Below are 22,190 nucleotides of genomic sequence, written 5' to 3'. Positions count from 1 at the left end.
ATAAATGGTAACTTAAGTTGAGCTCGAGTGATGTACTTTCTATGTGTGATTGCCAGTGGGCCTTCTGTATTTATGTATAGAAACGACTCTGAAAAGATTGAATTTATGAGAAGCTAAATTACTCTGAATATTATGGGTATAATATTTTTATGGAAAGACATAATATCTCAGGCAGACCACAGAAATTAGAAAATGGTAATACAGCTTAATATTATTGTTATTTTAATATTTACAATTCTTTTGTATAGTTGGAAAGTGTCTTATGCTTTTTAGAGTGATTTATGTTATCTGCTTTAGTAAATCAGTTGAAAAATAGGGCATGTTGAAGAAATGACATGTGTTCATATTTGAAATGTATCTCATTTTATTATATTTTAAAGATGAAGCTTAGTTTATATAATCTTAGTTTGAAAATGATTGATACTGCATTACTGGAAAATAATATTTAATTCTTCTATTAACATTAAATTAGCATATTTCTACCTGTAGTAATCATAGAATATGTTATTGTTGGTTTTTCATAGAATTGATGCTGCTTGTGTTTTTTTCTATATCTAGAGACATAATTTAAATATTTTTTTCTACCCATTTTTTAATGTTTAATGCAGGGTACTTTGGTATTTAATATGACATTTGTCAAATTTTATTACAGAGCAGTAGTTTCATTTTGTTGCATTGTTAGAAAAATTAGTTAAGCTGAAGATGTATAGAGAATCACAGAAATTTAATTAAAAATGTTCAGTGCATATATACTGTCAATTTCCTTTTCAAATACTGTAACTTCTTAACTGTCAAATTTAGTGTTTTGAAATTTGTAAGCATTTTTGATATTGCTAAAACTCAAGGAAGCTGTGGTGCTGTTCTATAAGAAAAGAACTAAAAATTTAAGGCATAATTTAAAGTTTTCTTTTCAAGCTAAACAGTAATGGGGAAAACAGTTTTTAAATTTTATTGAAATTAATTTGGCTACAGAATTTTTCTTAAATACTGTATAAGTAGAAATGACTGTAATCTGTGTCAGTGTATATTTATGTATATATGTATACGTACATAGAGGAGCTTCAGCAAGAAATTGTTTTATGAGAGAACCGTTAATGTTCTAAAACTGTTACTGGGTTTGGAGTCCCCTCTTCATCATCAGTATGAAATTCAGCTTATCCTTGTGTCTGATTTTGTGTATGTGGTTAAAATCATAAAGTTAGATTTATCTTTTTTAGTAAATCAAATCAAATATAGCTTATACAATTCTGTCTTTATAAAGCAGTGATTTTATATATGTACATGTATGTGTGTGTGTATGTTGTATGTATGTATATATGTATATGTGTGTATATAAATGTGTATGTATATAAATATGTATATCTCAGATCATAGGAATTTTTTGTTTTTGACCACCTTGTTTTCTTACCTCTATGACAGAATGTAGTTGTCAGTAACATCTTGGTTTTGTATCAGGATTGATGTGGATATTAAATCTTGAAGACCTTGTTAAAATTTAATCATTAATTTAAAACTTTGTTGGTGTTTGGTATTTTAAAAGGAAAGATATTTGTTTTTAATGGATGTGTGGTTTACCAAGTTTGAATATATATGATATTAAAAGATTTGTAAGATAATTTGATTTATTCTATTTGAACTCTCTGATTATCTATTTGAGACTATTAGTAACTACCTAATAATTTTATAAGTATAAAAGATCAGAATTTTTACTTTATTAACTATATTTAAGATAATAAAACTTGTGTGTAGAATGATGAGTAGGTTGTGATTGGGAGTGGGAGGTTAACGGGGGGGATTTGGGAGAAAAGTATCATGTCCAAAACTTTAATTTCCATGCTTTTTAGTTTGAATTATTTTTGTTCATTGTAGTGTTTTCATTTTGTGAGCTTTTCTATGCACATACAAAATGTTTCTCCTCAGGCCCCCTTGTATTTGCTGGTCCTATTTTTATGAACCATCGAGAACAGGCTCTAGCCAGACTCAGATCCCATCCAGCACAGCTAAAGCATAAACGGGACAAGCACAAAGGTATTTGGTCTTCCTTATCAACTAGGTGGGATACTTTCCCAATTTCTTCCACTTATTTGAATTTTGTCTCTGGGAAAATGCACAAACCTAATTCTTCTACTTTGCTTCTATCATTATTATATAGCCTGAGGAGAAAGAACATGCTGAAAGTGTACTGTTTGTCAATAAGTGTCAATCTTATTTTATTGTATTTTTTTGGTTAACTTTAATAAAAAGAAGACATTTTACAGTATATCTTTTTCTTTTCCATTTCTTTTCAAATTTCCTAAAGTTAAGGGAAGGTGGAAAAAATAATTATTGCTCTCTATTTTATATACTTTATTATCTGCTCTTAGATCACTGCCATCTGGCATTTTGCAGTCCTTTTCTCTTTTTTTAGTTCTGTTTATTTGCTTTAGAATTAACAGAATTGCTAAATTCAGTGTATAAAGTAATAATGAGTTGACTGCTACAGCGCTTCCACTGTTTTAATATAAAAGTTTATATTCACAATACACATGATTTATTTGATATTTGATATATTCCTAAAGTAAGATTATTTTTCCTTAAACCACAGATTATGGGTCAACTAAGATCAGGAAAGAATTTAATGCAGAGAACTTATAAATTTATGTATAAATTCTGCCTTGAATCCTGGCATGGGAACCAAGCACTCTTTGAGTAGTACAACTGAGACTTACTATTTTCTTAAATGCCTGAAATAAAAGCTGCAAAATAGAAGATTTTAAAATCACATATTCCATGCAAATTAATCTTACTAATGTTTTATCGTTTTTTGGGGCTGCAAAACTGTTACAGACTAATTTTTTTTTTTTTTTTTTTTTTTTTTTTTTTTTGCGGCATGCGGGCCTCTCACTGCTGTGGCCCCTGCCCTTGCGGAGCACAGGCTCCGGACGCGCAGCCTCAGCGGCCATGGCTCACGGGCCCAGCCGCTCCGCGGCACGTGGGATCCTCCCGGACCGGGGCACGAACCCGCGTCCCCTGCATCGGCAGGCGGACTCCCAACCACTGCGCCACCAGGGAAGCCCTGTTACAGACTAATTTTATTTTTAAACTTTCATATGCCATATATTATAATCAACTTTATTTTTCTTTGCCTGTTTCAATCCATCAGTTTGTCACTCAAAGCAAAAATGCAAAACAAAACAGACAAAAACCCCTGTTTTTAGTAAAAACACAAATAGAGCACTACTCAAGTTATATTCTGCAGAAATAAAAATTGAGAATATTTTAAGTCTAATGTGATTAACCATAGTAAAATTTGTGATTGCTTTATTTACTGGGTGCTCTAACAATGCCATTAATATTTAAATCTAAGAAATAATATTTGGTGTGTGCTATGTAAATTATTTTGGTTATTGCTAGAATCTCTGATCTCACATTTTCTACTATGCCAGTATTAGAACAGATTTTATCAAGTGTCTTTTTCTTGCCAATTATTTGAAAGTGGAGTTCTTCCAATACTTTACCGGAGGTTAACTATTCACATTTCAATAAACAGTTTTAAAACTTTTTCAGCTCCATGTTAGTATCTTATAGACAGTCATCTTTGTTTTTTTCCAGAATTTTAAAATGAAATGCTAAAGAAAACCAAGTTTCCAAATTTAAAACAGACTTTTTACGATGTCACACTGATTAGCTATAGAAATTACTCAACAATAGCGAGCCTTACTTCCATCTTGTCTGCCACAGGGTAACCTCTTTGGAAGGACTTACTTTGTAGTATTACAGTATAAGGCCATTTTTCTTTTAATCATCAGATTGTATGGTTTTATAGAGTGGAATAGTTTCATCTCTTTACCACCAAAATGAATTTAAAGTGTAAGTAATACTTTATCAGATGGGGTCCCATCTTATCTAGAGTATTAACTTACCACTCACTGTACATCCACAGATTCACTTTGCGTGACTCCCTTTGCATTCACTGTTGCTGTCATTTAATCCCCTTGCCAGTCACTGCTTTTACTCCTGCTGCATATAGTCATAGTCTTTTAATAAATTATTTTTCCTACGTACATTTTTTTTCTCTTTTGTATTACCGTGTTTATCTTGCACTGACAAATTCACTGTATTAATTGCTGTGTTCTATCTTACATTTAATTATGTTGGTTGTACACATTGTAGGATAGTAATGATTTAAATTTTCTAGACTATGACTTTTTTGTAGGGGTGTGTGGAGGGTAAGAACTGTGGATTTATTGTTAACAGGAGTGAGTTCTAAAATGGAAAGTTGGAAAGCTTCTGGCTGATTGGAAAGAATTCAGAGAAGGTCACGGAATCTATCCTATACAGGCAAATTTTGACCAGAGGCAAAATAGTGTATAAGACGGAATCAATTATGTATAACATATAATCCATATAACTATAGTATTTAAAGAATTTAATGTAGACTGTATTTTAAACAGTTATCTGAATTAACATTTGTTTCAACTATTCAGTGCCTTACATAGAAAAAAAAGATTCTAATGTACTACTCTTAGTTAGGAACATTTGAATTATTCTGGAGATAGTCTTAAAGTGACTGATGTGAAAATCTGAAAGCGCAGTCAAAAACATCTGTGTGTATTTTACACCTGCTTTCTGTAAAGAAACTGTGGTGTAATGGAAATACAGCCTTTGCAATTAGGCCTCAGTTTTAATCCTATTTTTCATTTATTAGAACTGTGTGGCCGTTCATAAATTTCTTAATCTCTTTGGTTTCAGTTTCCTTCTTTTAAAAATAGGAATGATAATTCCTAACTGAATATGTTGATATGAAGATTAAATTAAGATGTGTGTGTGTGTGTGTGTGTGTGTGTGTGTGTGTGTGTGTATGTATATACTTTGCAAATAAAAATTCTCCATGAATACTAGCTTGAATTCTTTGAATTGAATTCCTTGAATCCTCTTTTAGAATTATCTTAAAGGTACAAAATTTGAGATTTGTTAAATGTGTAATTAATTTATTTTTACAAAAAATTTAAGATGTCAGCCGTTTGGTGGTGGTAAAATGTGTGAGCCTTATTTTTGATCAATTTCTAAAACTGCTCTACCATTTATTACTTTGGGCTGGCTACTTAACCCCTCTAAAGCCTTGGTTTTCCCAACTGCAAAATGGAATAACAATAGCCTTATCATCAGATTATTGTATTGATTAAGGAGAGCAACAATAGTGAATATTGACTGAACACTTTTCATACATTATTGCACTTAGTTCTCATAAGTATCTTGTGAGGTAATATACCATTATTCCTATCTTATAGATGGGAAAAAACTAAAACTCAAAAAGATCCAGTGTCCAGTTATCATAAAACTAGCAAATAGTAGAGCCAGGATTCCAATCCAAGTCTCTTAGGCTCCAGTGCCCAAAAGCACTATCCACTGTGCTATTTAAATTTTCAGTGTTTAGCACAGAGGTGTTTAGCAAATTGTAATTACTACTGCTTTGCTGTTTTATTTTCATGATTTCGTTCAAAGTACTCACTGTGTTCTGTGATACGTTCAGTGATATGCATGCTTATAAGATTACCCAAAAAGTATAGATTTAAATAAAAATTAAAAGTTAGAGTCCTTTAGTTACTGAATCCTCTTTTCTCTGTGTGTGTACACAAATATGCATAAATAATTGTATATATACATATAATACTTTAGTTACGTATCTGTCAAAACTTTATAGCTATCACAGTTTCAATATCATACTCATATTAGGGAAAAATGCAGATATACCTAAATGGCCAATTATAAGAATATTTAAGCCTAACTTTCCTAAAAATGTGAGATTAATTTTATTGCTGCTCATTGACATTTTACTAATGAGCTTGAGGAGAATTTATCTTGCTGAATTTCACTTGCTAGTTCTTGAATTTACACTAGATTCTTGACTATTTATTAGGTATCTTTTTTCTTTGATAAACTTTTGTAAATTTCTAGATTACTAGAATTGTACTTAATTTTTTGAACTGACATAAAATTCCAGATACAGATGTATATTTAAAAAATTCTGTCACTGCTGCTACTAGTGATCAAGAACCTTATCCCTGTTTTTTTCTTATAATAACAATATTTTCACCATCTATAATAAATGAAAAATTATATAGATAAAGGTTTGTTTAGATGCACTTGAACAAAATGTTTCTAGTATTATTTTTTACCTCTAAATAATAGCTAGTACTCTTTTAATCACTATGATTTTAATCAGTAAATTACTAGGCTTTTTTTTCCTCCTTCCCTGATGCTTTGTCTCTATTGTGGGCTTTGTATCTATATTTAATCTCTGATTCGAGGGAGAGGGCAGAATGCCAGATTCAAAGGTAAAAGCTTTAACTAGGCATCAATACATTTATATAAACTGAAATTAAGGTGTAGCATTGAATTTAGTTAGGTCTGGCACAATCAAATGAACACGATTTGTTTTCTGTATTAAATCAGATTTGGTTTTAATAATTAGATATTTTTACCAATTGAGATAAAGCTGTAAAATTTTTATATATCTGTCATCTTATTTAAATAGTCTTTGGAAGATACTTATTCCTTTATGGGTAGGCCCTTGTTTATACTTAACCATTTCACTGCCTTTCCAAGATGAGGAGTCTTTGAACTAAGAGTATATTGCATTTTGGATGGAGTAAAACTAAATGTTGTGATTTTTTTTTTTAGCCCATCCATTCTTGCAGATTTAATTTGGCAAACCCACATTAGATAATTTAGCAAGAGAAGAATCATATTCTTTTTCCTTTTATAGTAAAACCTCTCACTAATTCAAAATTTATGGTACTTCAGATACAGTATTTGTGATCTTTTTTGAGTAAAAAATTCAAAATAACTTCTTCCTCTGAATTTTCAGGGTCATACTTATAAGGGGAAACCTGTCTAAAATCACTAGCTTTTCAAACCAAGGGCTCAAGAAATGAAGGATTCCTTCAACGTGCCTTCAGCCTCTGGGTCCAGCAATTAATTCTTGTATGTTAAAGGACTTTTATGTTTATGGTACATTTTTTATGTAATATAGGCCTATTTTGAATTATAATATAGGTAACCACATTTTATTTATTGTATCAATAGCATTTAGTTTAATCCATAATCTGTACTGCTTGAAGGTAATAAAACTGAACTTTTACTTAAACATTCTATAATTAAGACCTTTTCAGTAAGTAATATAGGCCATCCCATTCTGTGTTATTCCGAATTAGTGAGGTTTTACTGTCCTAATGTTGTAAAGAGTTTAAAACTTTTTGAAATGCTAGAGTCATTTAGTTATAGAAATGGAACTCATAATTTAGGCCAATTTTGTCTTACCTGGATAGTACTAAAGGTTAGAAATATTAGATAGAAAAGGAAAGGATAATGTGAACATGAAATGATTTGATGTTATTCTGCTTAGTATTCTAAAATGGGTAATGAAAATACAGAATTTTAAAAAAATGTGTGTCTGTAGATCCACATGTGTATCTGCATATTATACACACTTGTTTAGATTTACTATATCACAAAGCAGTTAGCTTAGACTAGCTGACCTGAAATTCCATCCAGATTTACATTTATTCCATGTGTAAGGAATTTGAATCTTGATGACATAGAGGTCGTATTTTAGTTGATGTATAGTATTAGACTAGGAAAAGTAAGTTGCCTTTCTTATTTACACATTCCAAAGCAAAGTTGTTAAATTCTGGAATGTGTTTTTAAAATTTTATGGTTAAAATGGCAGAATATTCAAAGTCAAATGTAGAAACCAGGGTTGGAGGGAGGGCCTTAAAGCAAGCTTATGGTAGGAAATTATGAAAAGAAGGGAGGAGGAAAGAAGGAATAAAAGCAGAGGGTTTGGTTCAGAGTTGTGTTTGGGGGCCAGAAGAAGAGCACAGAGCAGACTGGCTGAGGGTCAAGGTGGGACAGACAAAATGAACGACAGGAAACCATTGAACTGCAATACATTGAGTAAAGCTATTTGGTCTTTAGAAATTTTTTAAAGTTCAATTGAGTTTTAGCAATACTGGCGGACAGAGTAGCCTTTCTAGATGTGTTTGGGAAATCTAAGTCATTTGCGAGTCAGCTAGAAATTTTTTTTAAATGGCTAGCACTAACAATATCACTAAGTTTAAAACAATTGTTAAATGACTTTGCATGCAGTTATTTTTATGTAAACTAAATTTTCCCATATAAACTATTACATTTAGAATTTTGTTATTTCTATAACTTAATGACCCATTTACGTTACATAACTGATTAGATTAATAGGCTTTATCTGTAACCAGACCTTATCTGTGTTTTTACTGATTTAGTGATATTTGCAAACAGAAGTATATAGTATATCTTTTCAAAATTGCTTCTTTGCAGGTAGATTCTTGATCTATCACTTCTAACAGCTACAGATTCTTCTTGCTTGTTCCTTTTAACATTTTCTCTTGTTTTTCCATAGTAAACTGATTTTAAATTTTATTTTGAAGATGAATAATGGCTTAATTACAAATTATAACACTTACAGATGGAAGTGGAGAACGAGGAGAAAAGGATGCAAGTAAAATCACAACATATCCTCCAGGCTCTGTGCGATTTGACTGTGAGCTCCGGGCAGTACAAGTCAGCTGTGGATTTCACCATTCAGGTAGCGGCTGGAACTTTAGGGTATAACTGCATTTTTACAATTGTGCTAAATAACCTATTTGTTTAGTTTTGACACATGTAGTCTGTTAACTGTGTTTAAAAGCTATAGTGTGACAGTATCTCTCAAATCTATGAAAGTATTTATTACAGAATCTCTTTTAAGCTATAAAATGATTGTCTAGAGATCTGACTTCTCTTTTTTTTTTAACATCTTTATTGGAGTATAATAGCTTTACAATGTTATGTTAGTTTCTGCTGGATAGCAAAGTGAATCAGCTATATGTATACATATATCCCCATATCCCCTCCCTCTTGTGTCTCCCTCTCACCCTCCCTATACCACCTCTCTAGGTGATCACAAAGCAGCGAGCTGATCTCCCTGTACTATGTGGCTGCTTCCCACTAGCTATTTTACATTTGGTAGTGTATATATGTCAGTGCTACTCTCTCACTTCATCCCAGCTTACCCGTACCCCTCCCCGTGTCCTCAAGTCCATTCTCTACATCTGCAGCTTTATTCCTGTCCTGCCCCTAGGTTCATCAGAACCATTCTTTTTTTTTTTTAGATTCCATATATATGTGTTAGCATACAGTATTTGTTTTTCCCCTTTCTGACGTACTTCACTCTGTATGACAGACTCTAGGTCCATCCACCTCACTACAAATAGTTCAATTTTGTTTCTTTTTATGGCTGAGTAATATTCCATTGTATATATGTGCCTCATCTTCTTTATCCATTTATCTGTCGATGGACACTTAGGTTGCTTCCATGTCCTGGCTATTGTAAATAGTGCTGCAATGAACATTGTGGTACATGTAGAGATCTGACTTCTAATCTGTCTTCTGATGGACTTATTTTATAATTCAGTTCATGAAATTCCTGAAGGTAAAATAATCCCTGAAGTCCCTTTGAACTCTACAATTCTGTGATTTTTATAATCTGGTCACAAACTTTGTTACTGTTCAGTGAGAGATGTGCATCAACAAATTTCTGTATTTTTTTAAAAAGTAGAAATTTCAGTTCCTAGTAAATAATTAACATTTGGATTATATAGCTTAGGTTGTACTCTTCAACCTAAACATAAAAAATGTTACATTCTTTTGTTTGATACTCAATATATTTCCTTATTTGATAAGACATTGACAAATACTAAAGTTCTGACAGACATATTGATGTTGTACGTATCTGTGCAGAGCTCAAACCCATCTACCTATATAATTATCCTAGATATGAGTGAACATTTTGTATGTAGTTACTCATTATAAAAAGACTTTACAGTTGACCCAAACCAATGTTTTATTAAATATTAATGTTATTAAATGGCATTTGTAAGAATTTTAAAGTGTACATTATGAAAACATTATACATTTTTATAACCTACAAAAATATTTTACAGAACTGAAATTATATTTATTTCTCATTAAATATAAATTTGTCGATGCTTCACTTGCCTACTTTTAATGGCTCTACTAATTTTAAACAGTGAAAATTGCACTGCCTTCAGTATAGTTGTGATAGAAATATGAAATGCATACAATGAAAAAATAAAGCTCTGGATTTTGGTTTCAGTGGTTTTAATGGAGAATGGCGATGTCTACACATTTGGGTACGGGCAGCATGGGCAGCTCGGACATGGAGATGTCAATTCCAGGTACTTTAACTTTTTGTGTGAAGATGCTGAGTGTGTTTTTTTTTCCTCTTTCTTCTTTCCTTTCTTTCCTTTTTTCTTTCTAAGTATATATTTCTACACTTGAAAAAGCATTTATACCACTGTTTTGCAAACTGTGGCCCATAAATTATTGGTTATTCTTGATTTTGTGGTTGAGTGCTTTTGTGGGGATAGATGATTTTGTAGTTTCGGGAGAAAAATTGATTTACATTTTATACATTTAAAATGTAAGAGTGATTATGATTATCATGAGATCTTACTGCATTCTTAAGAATTAATATCTTTTTAAAGGCTGTTCATGGCAATGGATAAGACAGTGACTATCCCCAAATGGCATTTTAACAGATCAGCAATAGATTTATTCATATTCCTTGATGTTATCGTTTTTAAATTTTGGTCTAATATTAACATGAAGTCATTGAAGCTTTTCCATAATTTTCAAACAAAATCTAATGGTCACTCAGAGAAACTGTTTTGACTTATCCAGAATAGTGAAGAACTAATTGTGGTAGAGACTACTAGACATTTTTAATATCCATTCTTTTAATATCCATTCTTTTAATATCCATTCTTCATTTGGTAATAGAGTTTTAGTTGGTGACATGACCATGAAGCCAGAGACTTCATTTTCCCGCCTCCATTGCAGCAAGATATGGCCGAGTAAACTAAAGTGATATGTGCAGCTTTGGGATCATGCTGTGAAAGGGAAGGGGGATACCCTTCCATTTCTCCCTCTTCCCTCCCAGCTTGCTGCCTGGAGTCCATGCCTGGTGGCAGGAGCTGGAAAAGTCATCATAGCGATCATAAGTTGGAAACTATGTATTGAGAATGGCAGAGCCACAAGATAGAAATAGTCTGGGTCCCCGACACCATGGAAGTGCCACATCAGCTCCTTATAATTGGGTGCTTACCTGAAAGAGAAATAAACTTCTGTCTGGTTTAATTCCCTGTTACTTGGCTTTCATTACAGCAGCTGATTCCATTTCTGCTTAATACAGTGAGAGTGCTTTTGGTCAAAAGTATAGAAAAACCCATCTTTGTTAGCTCAGGTCTTCCAAGAAGAAGATGCTAAGATACGATTAGATGTGCAAAGGGTCTATTGGTAGAAAACTGCTGTGAAAGATAAAAGGGAAAAGAGTAGGAATAGGCCCGATGTAGATCTGACCCCTGTGAAAGGAAAGAAGGAGGAAGAATGGGGTAGGAAGAGTTAGGTTACAGTGCAGTTCTGATTGAGTTTTAGCCAGGCCAGTGGGGTGTCCTCAAGCCAAGGTTGCCTTTGGCAGAGTCCCAAATTGGGCAGGATGGGCCAGCACGCATACCTTCACAGTGCTCAGTCCCAGGCTGGTAGCTTCCCAGGGGAAGAATGGCCTCGTGGACCCAAAGGAACAGCATCTGAGGCTGTTAGTCATTTATGTTCCCTGCAGCAGGTGGTCTTCAAGATCTGAGTGGTCTACGTGTGTGGCTGCCCCACCACTGAAACCAGGTTTATTTATAAGTCTGGGGATATATAGGGCAGCTTCAGGCTAGACTTGACTCACCAATTCAGTTTACTTCAGAACCTCCTTTCTTTTTGTCTCTCTATTCTTGCCTGATTCTTCCTATAGTCACAAGATACCTGCCAGAAGCAATTGGAACTATATGGTTTCTCATTCACATATAGTGAATCACTCCAGTCATTAAATAAAATCCATAATTTTCACTTTATTCTGAAATCACTTCATTACTGTGGCAGGGATGATGCCATTTACATGGTAAAGACCAGTGATTCTTAATCCTGCCTGCACAGTAGAATTACTTGGGGAACTTGAAAAATGCCATGCCTGGACCCTAAATCTAGACTTTTTACGAGGTGTGTTGGGAGATGGGCATTGGGGATGGGAGATGGAGGCAGCAAGGGTTGGATAGGATGCCAGCATCAGTTCTTTCCTAAAAGCTCTCCACAGTCTGCTGTGCATCCGGGATTAAGAAACGCCATCCATCCCTAAAAGGCAGGGTCAGGTCCATTTGCAGCGCACAGAAAATGAAGGTGAAAGGAATGTCCTTATTTACTTCGATGACCGTTGTTATTGATGAAAAGAGATGATTTGAGACACCATTGAGTTGAACTTCTCACTAAAAACACAAGTGCAACATACGTTTGACACTTGTTAACACGTTTATAAAACTATCACAATCCTAAGGACAACTATTGTGCTTGGAAAGAGAGCAAAAGGTCTTTGACAGATTACTGTATCAGATGTCACCAGGTATGGCATTTGTATATCGGACATTGGAAATTTCAGAATATCAGTGGCTTTGCAGGGTTGAGCAATTACTGTCACAGGTATTAGAAGGCAGCAAGTACTTTGCAGGGTTGAGCGATTACTGTCACAGGTATTAGAAGGCAGCAGGTACTTTGCAGGGTTGAGTGATTACTGTCACAGGTATTAGAAGGCAGCAGGTACTTTGCAGGGTTGAGTGATTACTGTCACAGGTATTAGAAGGCAGCAGGTACTTTGCAGGGTTGAGTGATTACTGTCACAGGTATTAGAAGGCAGCAGGGACTTTGCGTCGCAATTGAACAACATCACTCATATGCAGAGACTGAGACAGGGCTTGTAATATGCATGGAGAAGAATTTGGAAACTTTGTTCTGTTTCTCATGGAAGACTCGTGACACAGAAGAGAATTTATTATTATCATCATCATCACCATTATTGCTGTTGTTATTTAGCTGGAGATTATTTTGTGGGTCATGACATAACCTGGGAAAGGTGCATTACAGTTAGACATGATGGAGCATCAGTCACGTGTGCCGCAAGGGGGCCACTTTCTCACAAATCAGACTCTGTACTTGTATATCACTCCACAGAAAAGATTTAGCAAATGTATGTGCTTCCTGGTCTTGACTGAGTGGGAGGGAAATAGTGGAAATCATATCTATCATCAAATCACAGCCCTAAGGTGCCTGCACAGTGTGAAGAACGAACAGCGTAAGCACAAGTCCTGCCACCCCACGTTGAGGTGTAACGGCTGAAGAACGGGAAGGATCTCAAGGCAGCTTTTAAGTGAAGAGGCTGCTATTACCTAAAAGCATTGCCTCCTGGTCCTGATGGTCAGCCAGGGGGCATCATACCTTGACTTGCAGTGACTCACTCAGGTGACAGTATCATGGCAATATGCTAAGTATTTTTAATAGTTTAGAATATATCTTCATGAAGTGGGATAGCTTCCAATGTTGAAAATTAAATAATTAGGGTTTTTTAAGGAGATTAAACTCTGGTGGGATTTCTTTGAACCGCCCAAAGTTGTTCTTTTCCAGCATGTGAATTTTCACTCCTGGTTCCATTGATTGAGTTGTAACTGGAAGGCTGATTCCATGGGGGTGGGGAGCTCCAGGCTGGGTAATGCAGTGAAATAACGCCTACACACTGTGCCTAGTGGATTAAATGGAAACCAGCCAGAACCGTCTGTGCCGTGAACACTCCGGTTACCCTGTTTGTCTGGATCTGTCTGGGACTTGGAAGGCAGGAGTCAGGAACTGTTAGGAATTCCAAAAGGAATTGATCATGTGTATGGAGGAACAGTCCCCAGAGGAACAAAGCCTCAATAGCATACATATTAACTAACTACCACGAAGCAAAACATTTATAGATATTTAGTTGAAATAAAGTTGGAAGGTATTTTTTTTTAAGTTTCTAGTAATCAAGCACTTTTAACTGAAATTTATTGTGTAGCACACATTAATACTGTGTGATTAATGTAAGATAAATATCGTAATGTGCCCGTGCTAAAGGTAGAAACATGTTATTGGTACTCTCTTTATTTAATGCGGTGTCTTGCCAGGATGACTGAGTCTCATTATATCACTTGGTGCCCATGCGACCTTGACCACATTACTTAACTTTCCTGTGTCTCAATTTCTTCCTTTTGAATGGGAATAAGTATCTTTCTCTCAGAAGGTTGTTGTTCAGTGAGATGATAGGTGTTGTTTACTTAGCACAGGGCCTAGCCTGTAGTGAATGCTCAGTAAATGTTGGCTGTTACTGTTGCTGCTTTTAAAAGTGAATGTCAAAAAGCTTCTGAGGGCTGTAATACATTCACTCATGACATGAGTCTACCAACCCTCTTTTTCGTTTATTTTCTTCAGTATGCTCCTAAATCTCTGAATTCCAAATTCTTTTAACTCTTTTCAGTAAACTTAAACCTGGATGTTGGGAAAGGAACTATAGCGTTTAGACGCTTTTATTCTCCTTTTTTCAGTAGAATTTGGATAATTCTTATAATGTTTCTGAGTTTCATCTTTTTCTTGCTATATCCTCCTTCTGCATTAATATGCTACACGGTCATGGTGTCTGGAACCATTTAGACAAGGTTCATATCTTTGATTCATCTCTTACCAGCTATGTGACTATAATTTACTAAGCCTTAGTTTAAATGTCCCATAGCATTGTTAAAGAATTAATATAGTGTCTGTAAAATGCCTGGCATGCATACACATACACATATAATTTTTGTTTTCTGTTCTTCCTGTGTTTACCAAATAATTTAATAAATGGGCTCTGGTATCATGAAAAGAGTTTATTAGAAGAATTGCCACTAACTCTGGGAAAATTCTTTTTAAAGGGCTTCAGATCTACCCATAGAGTTATCTTGATAACCAGTGGTACATTTTATTTGAAAATGCTTTGTAAACTGCAGACAAGTAAACAGTTTTAGGTACTGTTTACTTGTCTGCAGTTTAATCCTTTGTTTGAATCCTTTGTTTGAATCGAACTGGACATTTCTGTGAGGACATTAGTTTGCCATACAGCCCTTTGACCTGGTAATTGTTTATTGCCAAAACTCCCAGTACCTCAGATTTGAGAACCACTTAACTTTCACTGCTGTTCCTAGCCATATTATTGTATCCTCAAGTAGAAACTACTCTTTTGAGGCAGGGCCATTCTGCTCTCCTCCCCTTGGGTTACTACCTACCTGTGTTTTAGTCACTGCCTTTCATTCACTGAAAATTTAGTATCTGGCTCACAGTGTTTTCCCAGTCTGAGTCTTGTCACACACTCATGAATGGTCCCATACAATACAGTTACCTTGACACCGTGAGTTAGATCTAGTGAACTTTACTTCCACATTCATGGTGGTCATTCCCAGGACCCATTATGGATCTAGCATAGCTCCAACTCTGAATTTTTAAGTTTAAACAACCCATGATCTGATGACCATTTCTTCTTCTGTTACTTAGCATTACTTTACTTGGTCTTTATCAGTACTTCATTCTCTACAGCCCTCTACTTTCTTAGTGTCTATCACCTGTTTCAGTTTTTTTCCGACCCACGTTAGAGACTGTCATTCATTCTCTTCACCTGTACTCTTACCATTATCCTCAGTTTTCTCACCCTCTTGGGTCTTGATGCTAAGGCATGGCAAAACTTCAAGCGTGAATCGGTCTACCTATATTTTCTATGTCTAACTTAGGCTTCCGGAAGAAGATAAATCACCATACTTATACAGATTGTTATGATTTGTAGATTGGACCAATCCTTCTACAATAGGCAGTGATCCTCCTGGTTTGTAGTTTTGAACTGTTTGATTTTGAGAATGTGATGAAAGACATAGGCTGTCTCTTCAGAAAAACAGACATAAGAATATACACTTAAAAGTTGGCTTCCAGATTTAGAAGATTCACAGATCTCCTGAAGTTCACTTTCAGACTTCCTAACCCATTTGGATCTGGGTTAAAAACTTCTGGTCTAGGTTTTTATTTTTTCCATTCACCACCGTTCCCTTTCCGTAATCTTTAAATTCTCTCCTCACCCATTTCCTCTTCCTCTCAGCACTTGACCTCTGTTCACATCACAGCAAAAATAAAAACATTAGGCGGGAAATTCTTCAGTCCAGCAACTCTGCCAACCTGCCTGCGTCCATTACTACTTCTTTCCTCCTTTTTCATGTTACACTGAAAGAGGGGCCTGTTCTTGTCTATGCTGTGAAACCTCTGCCTTTTTCATAGGGATCCAGTTCTGTTTCTTGTCTCCCCTCTGAACCATATGTCCTTATCTTTACTCACTCTTTTAAACTTCTGCAAATTCTTAAAAAGGACAGAGCTTCCCCTTCAGTTCCATTTTCCCTCTAGCTGTTGGTTCTCCTTTTTCCCTTTTGTGCTGAGGTTTTTGAAGGGGTTTTGCATTAGTTTCTGACCCCACTGTTAACTCTTCCTTTGCTACATAGTGTTGTGCCTACTCCACCAAAGAGACTTCCTTCTTGCAAAATCAGGTGGTCATTTGTATCTGTCTCTAGAGCATTCAGCATGTACATTATTTCCCTATTCTTGAAATGACTGTCTTCATACCACATTTTTCCAGAGTTCATTCTTTGTTATGTCCTAGATTTTATGAGCTCTTCTTTTTCCTCTGTCCGTACCTAAATGTTAGAGAGACTTACAATGAAAACTATCTTTTCTCTCTTCGTCTTCCTAGCTGTCATTCATTCTCATAGCTTAAGTGAATGTTACCACCATCTACCTTGTTACTTAAGCAAAAAACCTTCATTGCCCTATGTCAGTCATTGCCGGAGTCTAGTCAGTTCTGTTCCTTACAGAGCTGTCAAATCCATTCATTTCTTTCCGTCCACACTGTTCCTATTTCAGGCCTCCACCATAACTCACCCAGATTATTGTGACATCTTCTTAACTAGTTTTCCAGCTGCTAGTCTTGCCTCTTCCCAGTTCATTTTTCATTGCAGCCTGAATAATCATTTAAAAATATATGTAATTTAAAAAAATTTAAAGTATTATAACTACATTGTCTCAAAAACAGAGCTCTCCTATTATGTGTGGGCTCTTTCTGTAGTGTGATTATTCTCATTATAGATGATGATTACTGAAAGTGGTAAATAAAGTGATATAGGGATGGTTACAAGGATAGGTACGATGAATACGGGGATACTATTTATCATAATAGTTACCATTTATTAATTGTTAACTGTGTACCAGACACTGATCCAAGCCCTTGACATATGTGAGCTTCTTTATTGTTCATAGGAACCCTATGGGGTAAATACTGTTTAATATTATCTCCATGTAATAGAAGAGAAAACTGAAATACAAAAAGGACGAGTAACTTGTTCAAAGTCATGGTACATTGCTACTACGTGGTGGAGCCAGGATTCACATGCAGGCAGTCTACATCTAGAGCCTGAGCTTGTAGCCACTGCTGCGGTGCCTCTCATGATACTGTATTCTAATTCATTAACTACTGTATATGTTAAAATCTAAAATTACCGTTCAGTGAAAACATGGTAGAAAAGAAGACATAAAAATAATTGACAGTTCAGTGGAAAAAAGAAAATAAGACATAAATTTAATTGTTTCATATGGTTCTTGGATTGAATTCCTGCTAAATCAGCACATGATTTTTATTTCATCTGACAAATATTTATGGAGCTCTCTAACTTGCCATTCACTATATAAGGTAACATTTTTTTTTCTTTTAAAACAAAGGTAGCACCAGTCTTTCAGAAAAAATAAAAATTATGTGTCCATAGTTAGGGTAGTAAACTCAAGAAATCTTTTTAATAATCTCCTTAAAGTCAGTGATTATGTCTTTTTCATCTTTGTGTACCTAACGCATAGGATAGAGACAGGCATATAGTACCTAAGTAAGTGTTTGCTGAATATTCTTATTAGTGCCTTTTATCTCTTCTATTTTTTATTGCATTGTTTATTGTTTTTTATTTCAGTTGGGTCTTGTAAGAAATTGACTTAATTTTTTTTTTTTTTTTTTTTAACCTAGGGGATGTCCCACTCTTGTTCAAGCATTGCCAGGCCCTAGCACACAAGTTACTGCAGGCAGCAACCACACGGCAGTACTTTTAATGGATGGACAGGTCTTCACATTTGGAAGTTTTTCTGTAAGAAATTTTTTAAGCATTAATAATATTGCATTGTACCGTTGCCTTGCAATTTGTCTACGTTAGCTATTTTTTCTGGTCTCAGTGAAATTCTTGTATTATAATTATTGCATATGCATATTTCCTGTCTCCACATCCAACATACACAAAACCTAACAGACTTTGCTTTGAAATGATTTTCTTTTGTAGTGTAGCATTAGAATTTATTAAATTTAACTGTGTTAGAATACTGGACATGTTTATTCCAGGTCAGAATCTGTTAAGCATTCAGTAGAGCTAATTCTGTCACTGAAAACTTATTTCCCAACAGTTTGTAAAGAATCATTTTTCTTAACATGTAGAATTATTTTTATTTTAGAACTTTTTAAAGGCCTGGTTCTCTTGGTAGATTTGTTTAGAGTTATAGTTTACTTTTTCCTCTCCCTCTCTGTGTCTCTCTCTGTCTGTTTGCCTGTCTGTTTTGCTCTTTCTCTTTTTTGCCAAAGCTTGAAAAGAGTGAAGATGCTCGAGAATTTTGTATAGTTTGGGCATAGTAGAGCTCAAGGAAAAGCTTAATAAGACTGTGCTAATAAACCTGTACCATCTGTGATGTGGGTAACTATTCAGAACCCTCTAAACTAAGTCTCTGGGATGTAATTTGCAACTCTTGATTTTTTTAAAATGTAAATGTGAACTTAAAAAAAATCTCTTACTTGGAAAGGATTTTAAGCTTACAGAAAGGTTCCCAAAAATAAAAATAGTACATAGAGCGCCCATATATTCTTGAATCAGATTCACCTGTTGGTAACATTTTGATCCGTTTGCTTTATCATTTGTACATTCATGCTCTCATTCTCTCACGTACTCTGTATGCATGTGTGTATAAAACTTTTTTTTTCTTGTCCTTTAAGAATAACTTGCACACATTATGATCCTTTACTCCTTAAATAGTTTGTGTTTTGTCAGTTGATCCGGTAATTCTTTTTTGGCATTTTTCCCCTCCAGTCTAGGATCAGGCCTTGTATTTATTTCTCATGTCTCTTTAGTCTCCTTTAATCTGTAACATTTTCGCTCCTTTTCTTTGTTTATTATGACATTGACATTTTTGAAGAATATGGTACTTCTTTTTTTTAACAAAAGTTTCCTTATTTTTGTTTCTCTAATATTTCCTCATGTTTAGATTCAGGTTGTGCATTCCAGACTAAAATACCATGTAAGTGACATCATGTCCTTCTCAGGGAATCACATTTGGAGGCACAAAATGCCCACCTGCCCTTCACTGGTGATGTAAATTTTGATCACCTGTAAAATTTTGTTTGATTTCACTGCCGCAGAGTTAGAAGTTTTTCACTTGAAACTAATAAGCAGTCTTTGGGTTGACACTGTTAAGTTTTAAGATACCTGCTTCTCATCAGAATTTCTAGATTTCGCATCTGTTGATTGTTCTTGCCTGAGCTAGTCTTTACTATAATGGCTGCAGAAATGATGATTTTTCCAACCCCAGCACCTCCTCACATTTACCTGTCAGCCCTTTGCGTTTTACTCTAAGCAAGAGCCCGTTTAATATTTGTTTGTTTACCTGTCTACTTATTATTGGTGTAGACACATTTCTCTTTTTTCGTCATTACTGTACTTAATTATTTGGGTGCTTATATTGTCTCAGATTTCACCAGTGGGAGTCCCTTCACACTGACTTCTGTGTTCTGGTGACATGCCTCTTTGTTTTTTTGAGTACTTCCTTACTTCCTGGCATAACAAGTTGTTCCAGGCTTATCTGTATGAGTCCTAGAATCAGCTATTTCTATAAAAAACCTAGGTTGTTTTTAGTGGGGAATAGTACTAGACACCAGCTGAGCACTGGGTGTATTCATTGCATCCCCAGTACACATCTGTGTGCATATATACATACATACGTATATTTTAGAAATAGTAAGTCCGCACCGATACCTCTTAATTCCAGCCCATTCCCATAGGGTTCTTTCTTACCTTGTCTCATTCCATGTTTATGTCCCTTCTTCCACATTAAGAATCCTGGATCCCAACAATATCAATACATTTATTTCTCATTCACTCAGTCCTAAACTATGTCTAAAATAGTTTTATATTTGCTTTGCCCACACTACTATAAAAACAAACGCCCTAAAAAGAGTTCAGGATTTGTTTATCACTCTTGCTTCTGCCCCCCTCTCCCCCGCTCTCGCCCCCTCTCGCCTGTGTCCTACCCCAAGACCGAAAGTATAGATTCAGATACTGTGTTCATAAGTTACTTGGATTCTTTCTTCCCACCCCCTTTCAGTGGGATTATGTTATTCCTTTGGAATAGAGTTGGGTTCATTTGTTTTAGTTTTCTTTGTCTTTAAATTTTATTTAATATGGATAAAAATAGGTAGAACTAGCAGATTCTTTGTAAAGGGTGACAACAGCCAAGGATCACCTTCCTTCCCTTGTTCCTGAAAACGGGCCCTTTTACTGGTTACACTTTGTCTCACCCTGCCCTGGGACAGGGGTTCATCTCCGTAAAGTGAGTAAGATCTGATCTCGGGTGGGGGAGAAAGAGGGATGACCTTTCAGCATGGAGATAACTTTGGCCTTGAACAATGAATGAGGCTCAAGAGGAATGCCAAAGGTAGGGCAGAAAGGGGACGAATTAAAGGACTGTCACTGAGTGGGGTTCTTCTTTTCCCTCTTGTAACAGTCTTCCTGGCCCTTTGTAGGAAGACATTGGTTTAACTGCTGACCCCTACCATGTCCTGCTGACTTGGAGCTCTCAGACTTCCAAGGAGAGTGGTTGTGGTCCAGTGCGCTGTTTCAGTTTGCTTTTAAGTTTAAGGGTCCCTCCTCCCACATCCTTAGATGGAGTTTTATTTTTTGAATGTGTAGAACCTTAACATGTTTCCAAAAGTTAAGTTACACAAAAATGGTATACTCACCCAAGTGTCGTTCCCTCCCCCATCTCTGGCATCCCTACTTCCCACCCCTTCACGCCGTGCTTGTAGGTTATGAAGTTCATTGTTTTCCAGTTTCTCCTTCCTGTGTTTATTTTTTTAAAGATTAATACGTAAATAACCACACACACCGTCTATCTATATCTGCATTGATATAGGTATAAATATGGTATGTATATATATATACATATATATAATTATTTCCCCATCTTTGTTTTTCAAAATGTAGCATTTTATATATGCTCTTCGGTACTTTGTCTTTACACTTTACTGTATCTCCTAGAAATCATTCCTCATCAGTTCATAGCGATCTTCCCAATTCGTATTTTACATCTGCATAGTACACTTGTGTATATATCTTGTAGTTTATTAAATCAATTTCTTGTGCTTGGAATAAGAAGTATTTTCTAATATTTTGCAACAATAGCAATGAATATTGTTAGAGGTGTGCCTTTGAGGTAAATTTTTCGAAGTAAGGTTGCTGGGTTGAAGGCTAATGCCTGTGTAGTTTCGTGAGGTAGTAACGATTCCCCTCTATTTTGCATTCTCACCAGCAGTGTCCGAGAGTGGCTGTTTCTCCACAGCCTTGCCAGCAGCATGTGTTTGTCCCTCATACCTTTTAATCTGTGTCAGCCTGATGGGTGAGCAATCATCCTGCGTGCTTTGAAGCCTTTTTCCTGTGGCTGGCACTGTGAACCTTCAAGCCCTTGCCTGTTATCTGGCATTTTCACGCAGAGGTTCAGGTTTTCCCTTGGGGGATGATTTCGCCAGTTCTTCCCTCTGTTCCCTTCTTGAGCCTCCCCTTCTGTGCCCGGCACCTTACCTCCACCGTCTGGTTTCAGGCACCTTAAAAGTCCTGAGGTCCATTTTTTTCCTGATACTGCTGAAGGCTTGAGTCATGTGTGGTTTTCTTTGCTCTGTGTGGATTATTTATTTATTTATTTATTTATTTATTTATTTATTTATTTAATTTTGGCTGAGTTGGGTCTTCATTGCTGCGCAGGGGTTTTCTCTAGCTGCGGCGAGCGGGGGCTGCTCTTCGTTGCGGTGCGCGGGCTTCTCACTGCGGTGGCTTCTCGTCGTGGAGCACGGGCTCTAGGCACGT

The 22,190-nt window shown here is 35.6% G+C and overlaps 1 protein-coding gene across 1 annotated transcript in view; it reads left to right on the top strand.

The window, feature by feature from the left end:
• MYCBP2 (MYC binding protein 2) overlaps positions 1-22,190 on the top strand; it is a 272,456-nt gene that overhangs the window by 97,633 nt on the left and 152,633 nt on the right. Inside the window, exons 18-21 of the mRNA XM_065896124.1 lie at positions 1,921-2,028; positions 8,486-8,605; positions 10,175-10,256; positions 18,044-18,161. Of these exons, the coding sequence (XP_065752196.1) occupies positions 1,921-2,028; positions 8,486-8,605; positions 10,175-10,256; positions 18,044-18,161 (428 nt within the window). The remainder of the gene's footprint in view (positions 1-1,920; positions 2,029-8,485; positions 8,606-10,174; positions 10,257-18,043; positions 18,162-22,190) is intronic.

The sequence above is a fragment of the Phocoena phocoena genome, chromosome 18, assembly GCF_963924675.1.
Source record: "Phocoena phocoena chromosome 18, mPhoPho1.1, whole genome shotgun sequence".
Classification (NCBI taxonomy): domain Eukaryota; kingdom Metazoa; phylum Chordata; class Mammalia; order Artiodactyla; family Phocoenidae; genus Phocoena; species Phocoena phocoena.
Note: the sequence above shows the minus strand (reverse complement) of the source record. Positions and strands in the feature narration are given on the sequence as shown.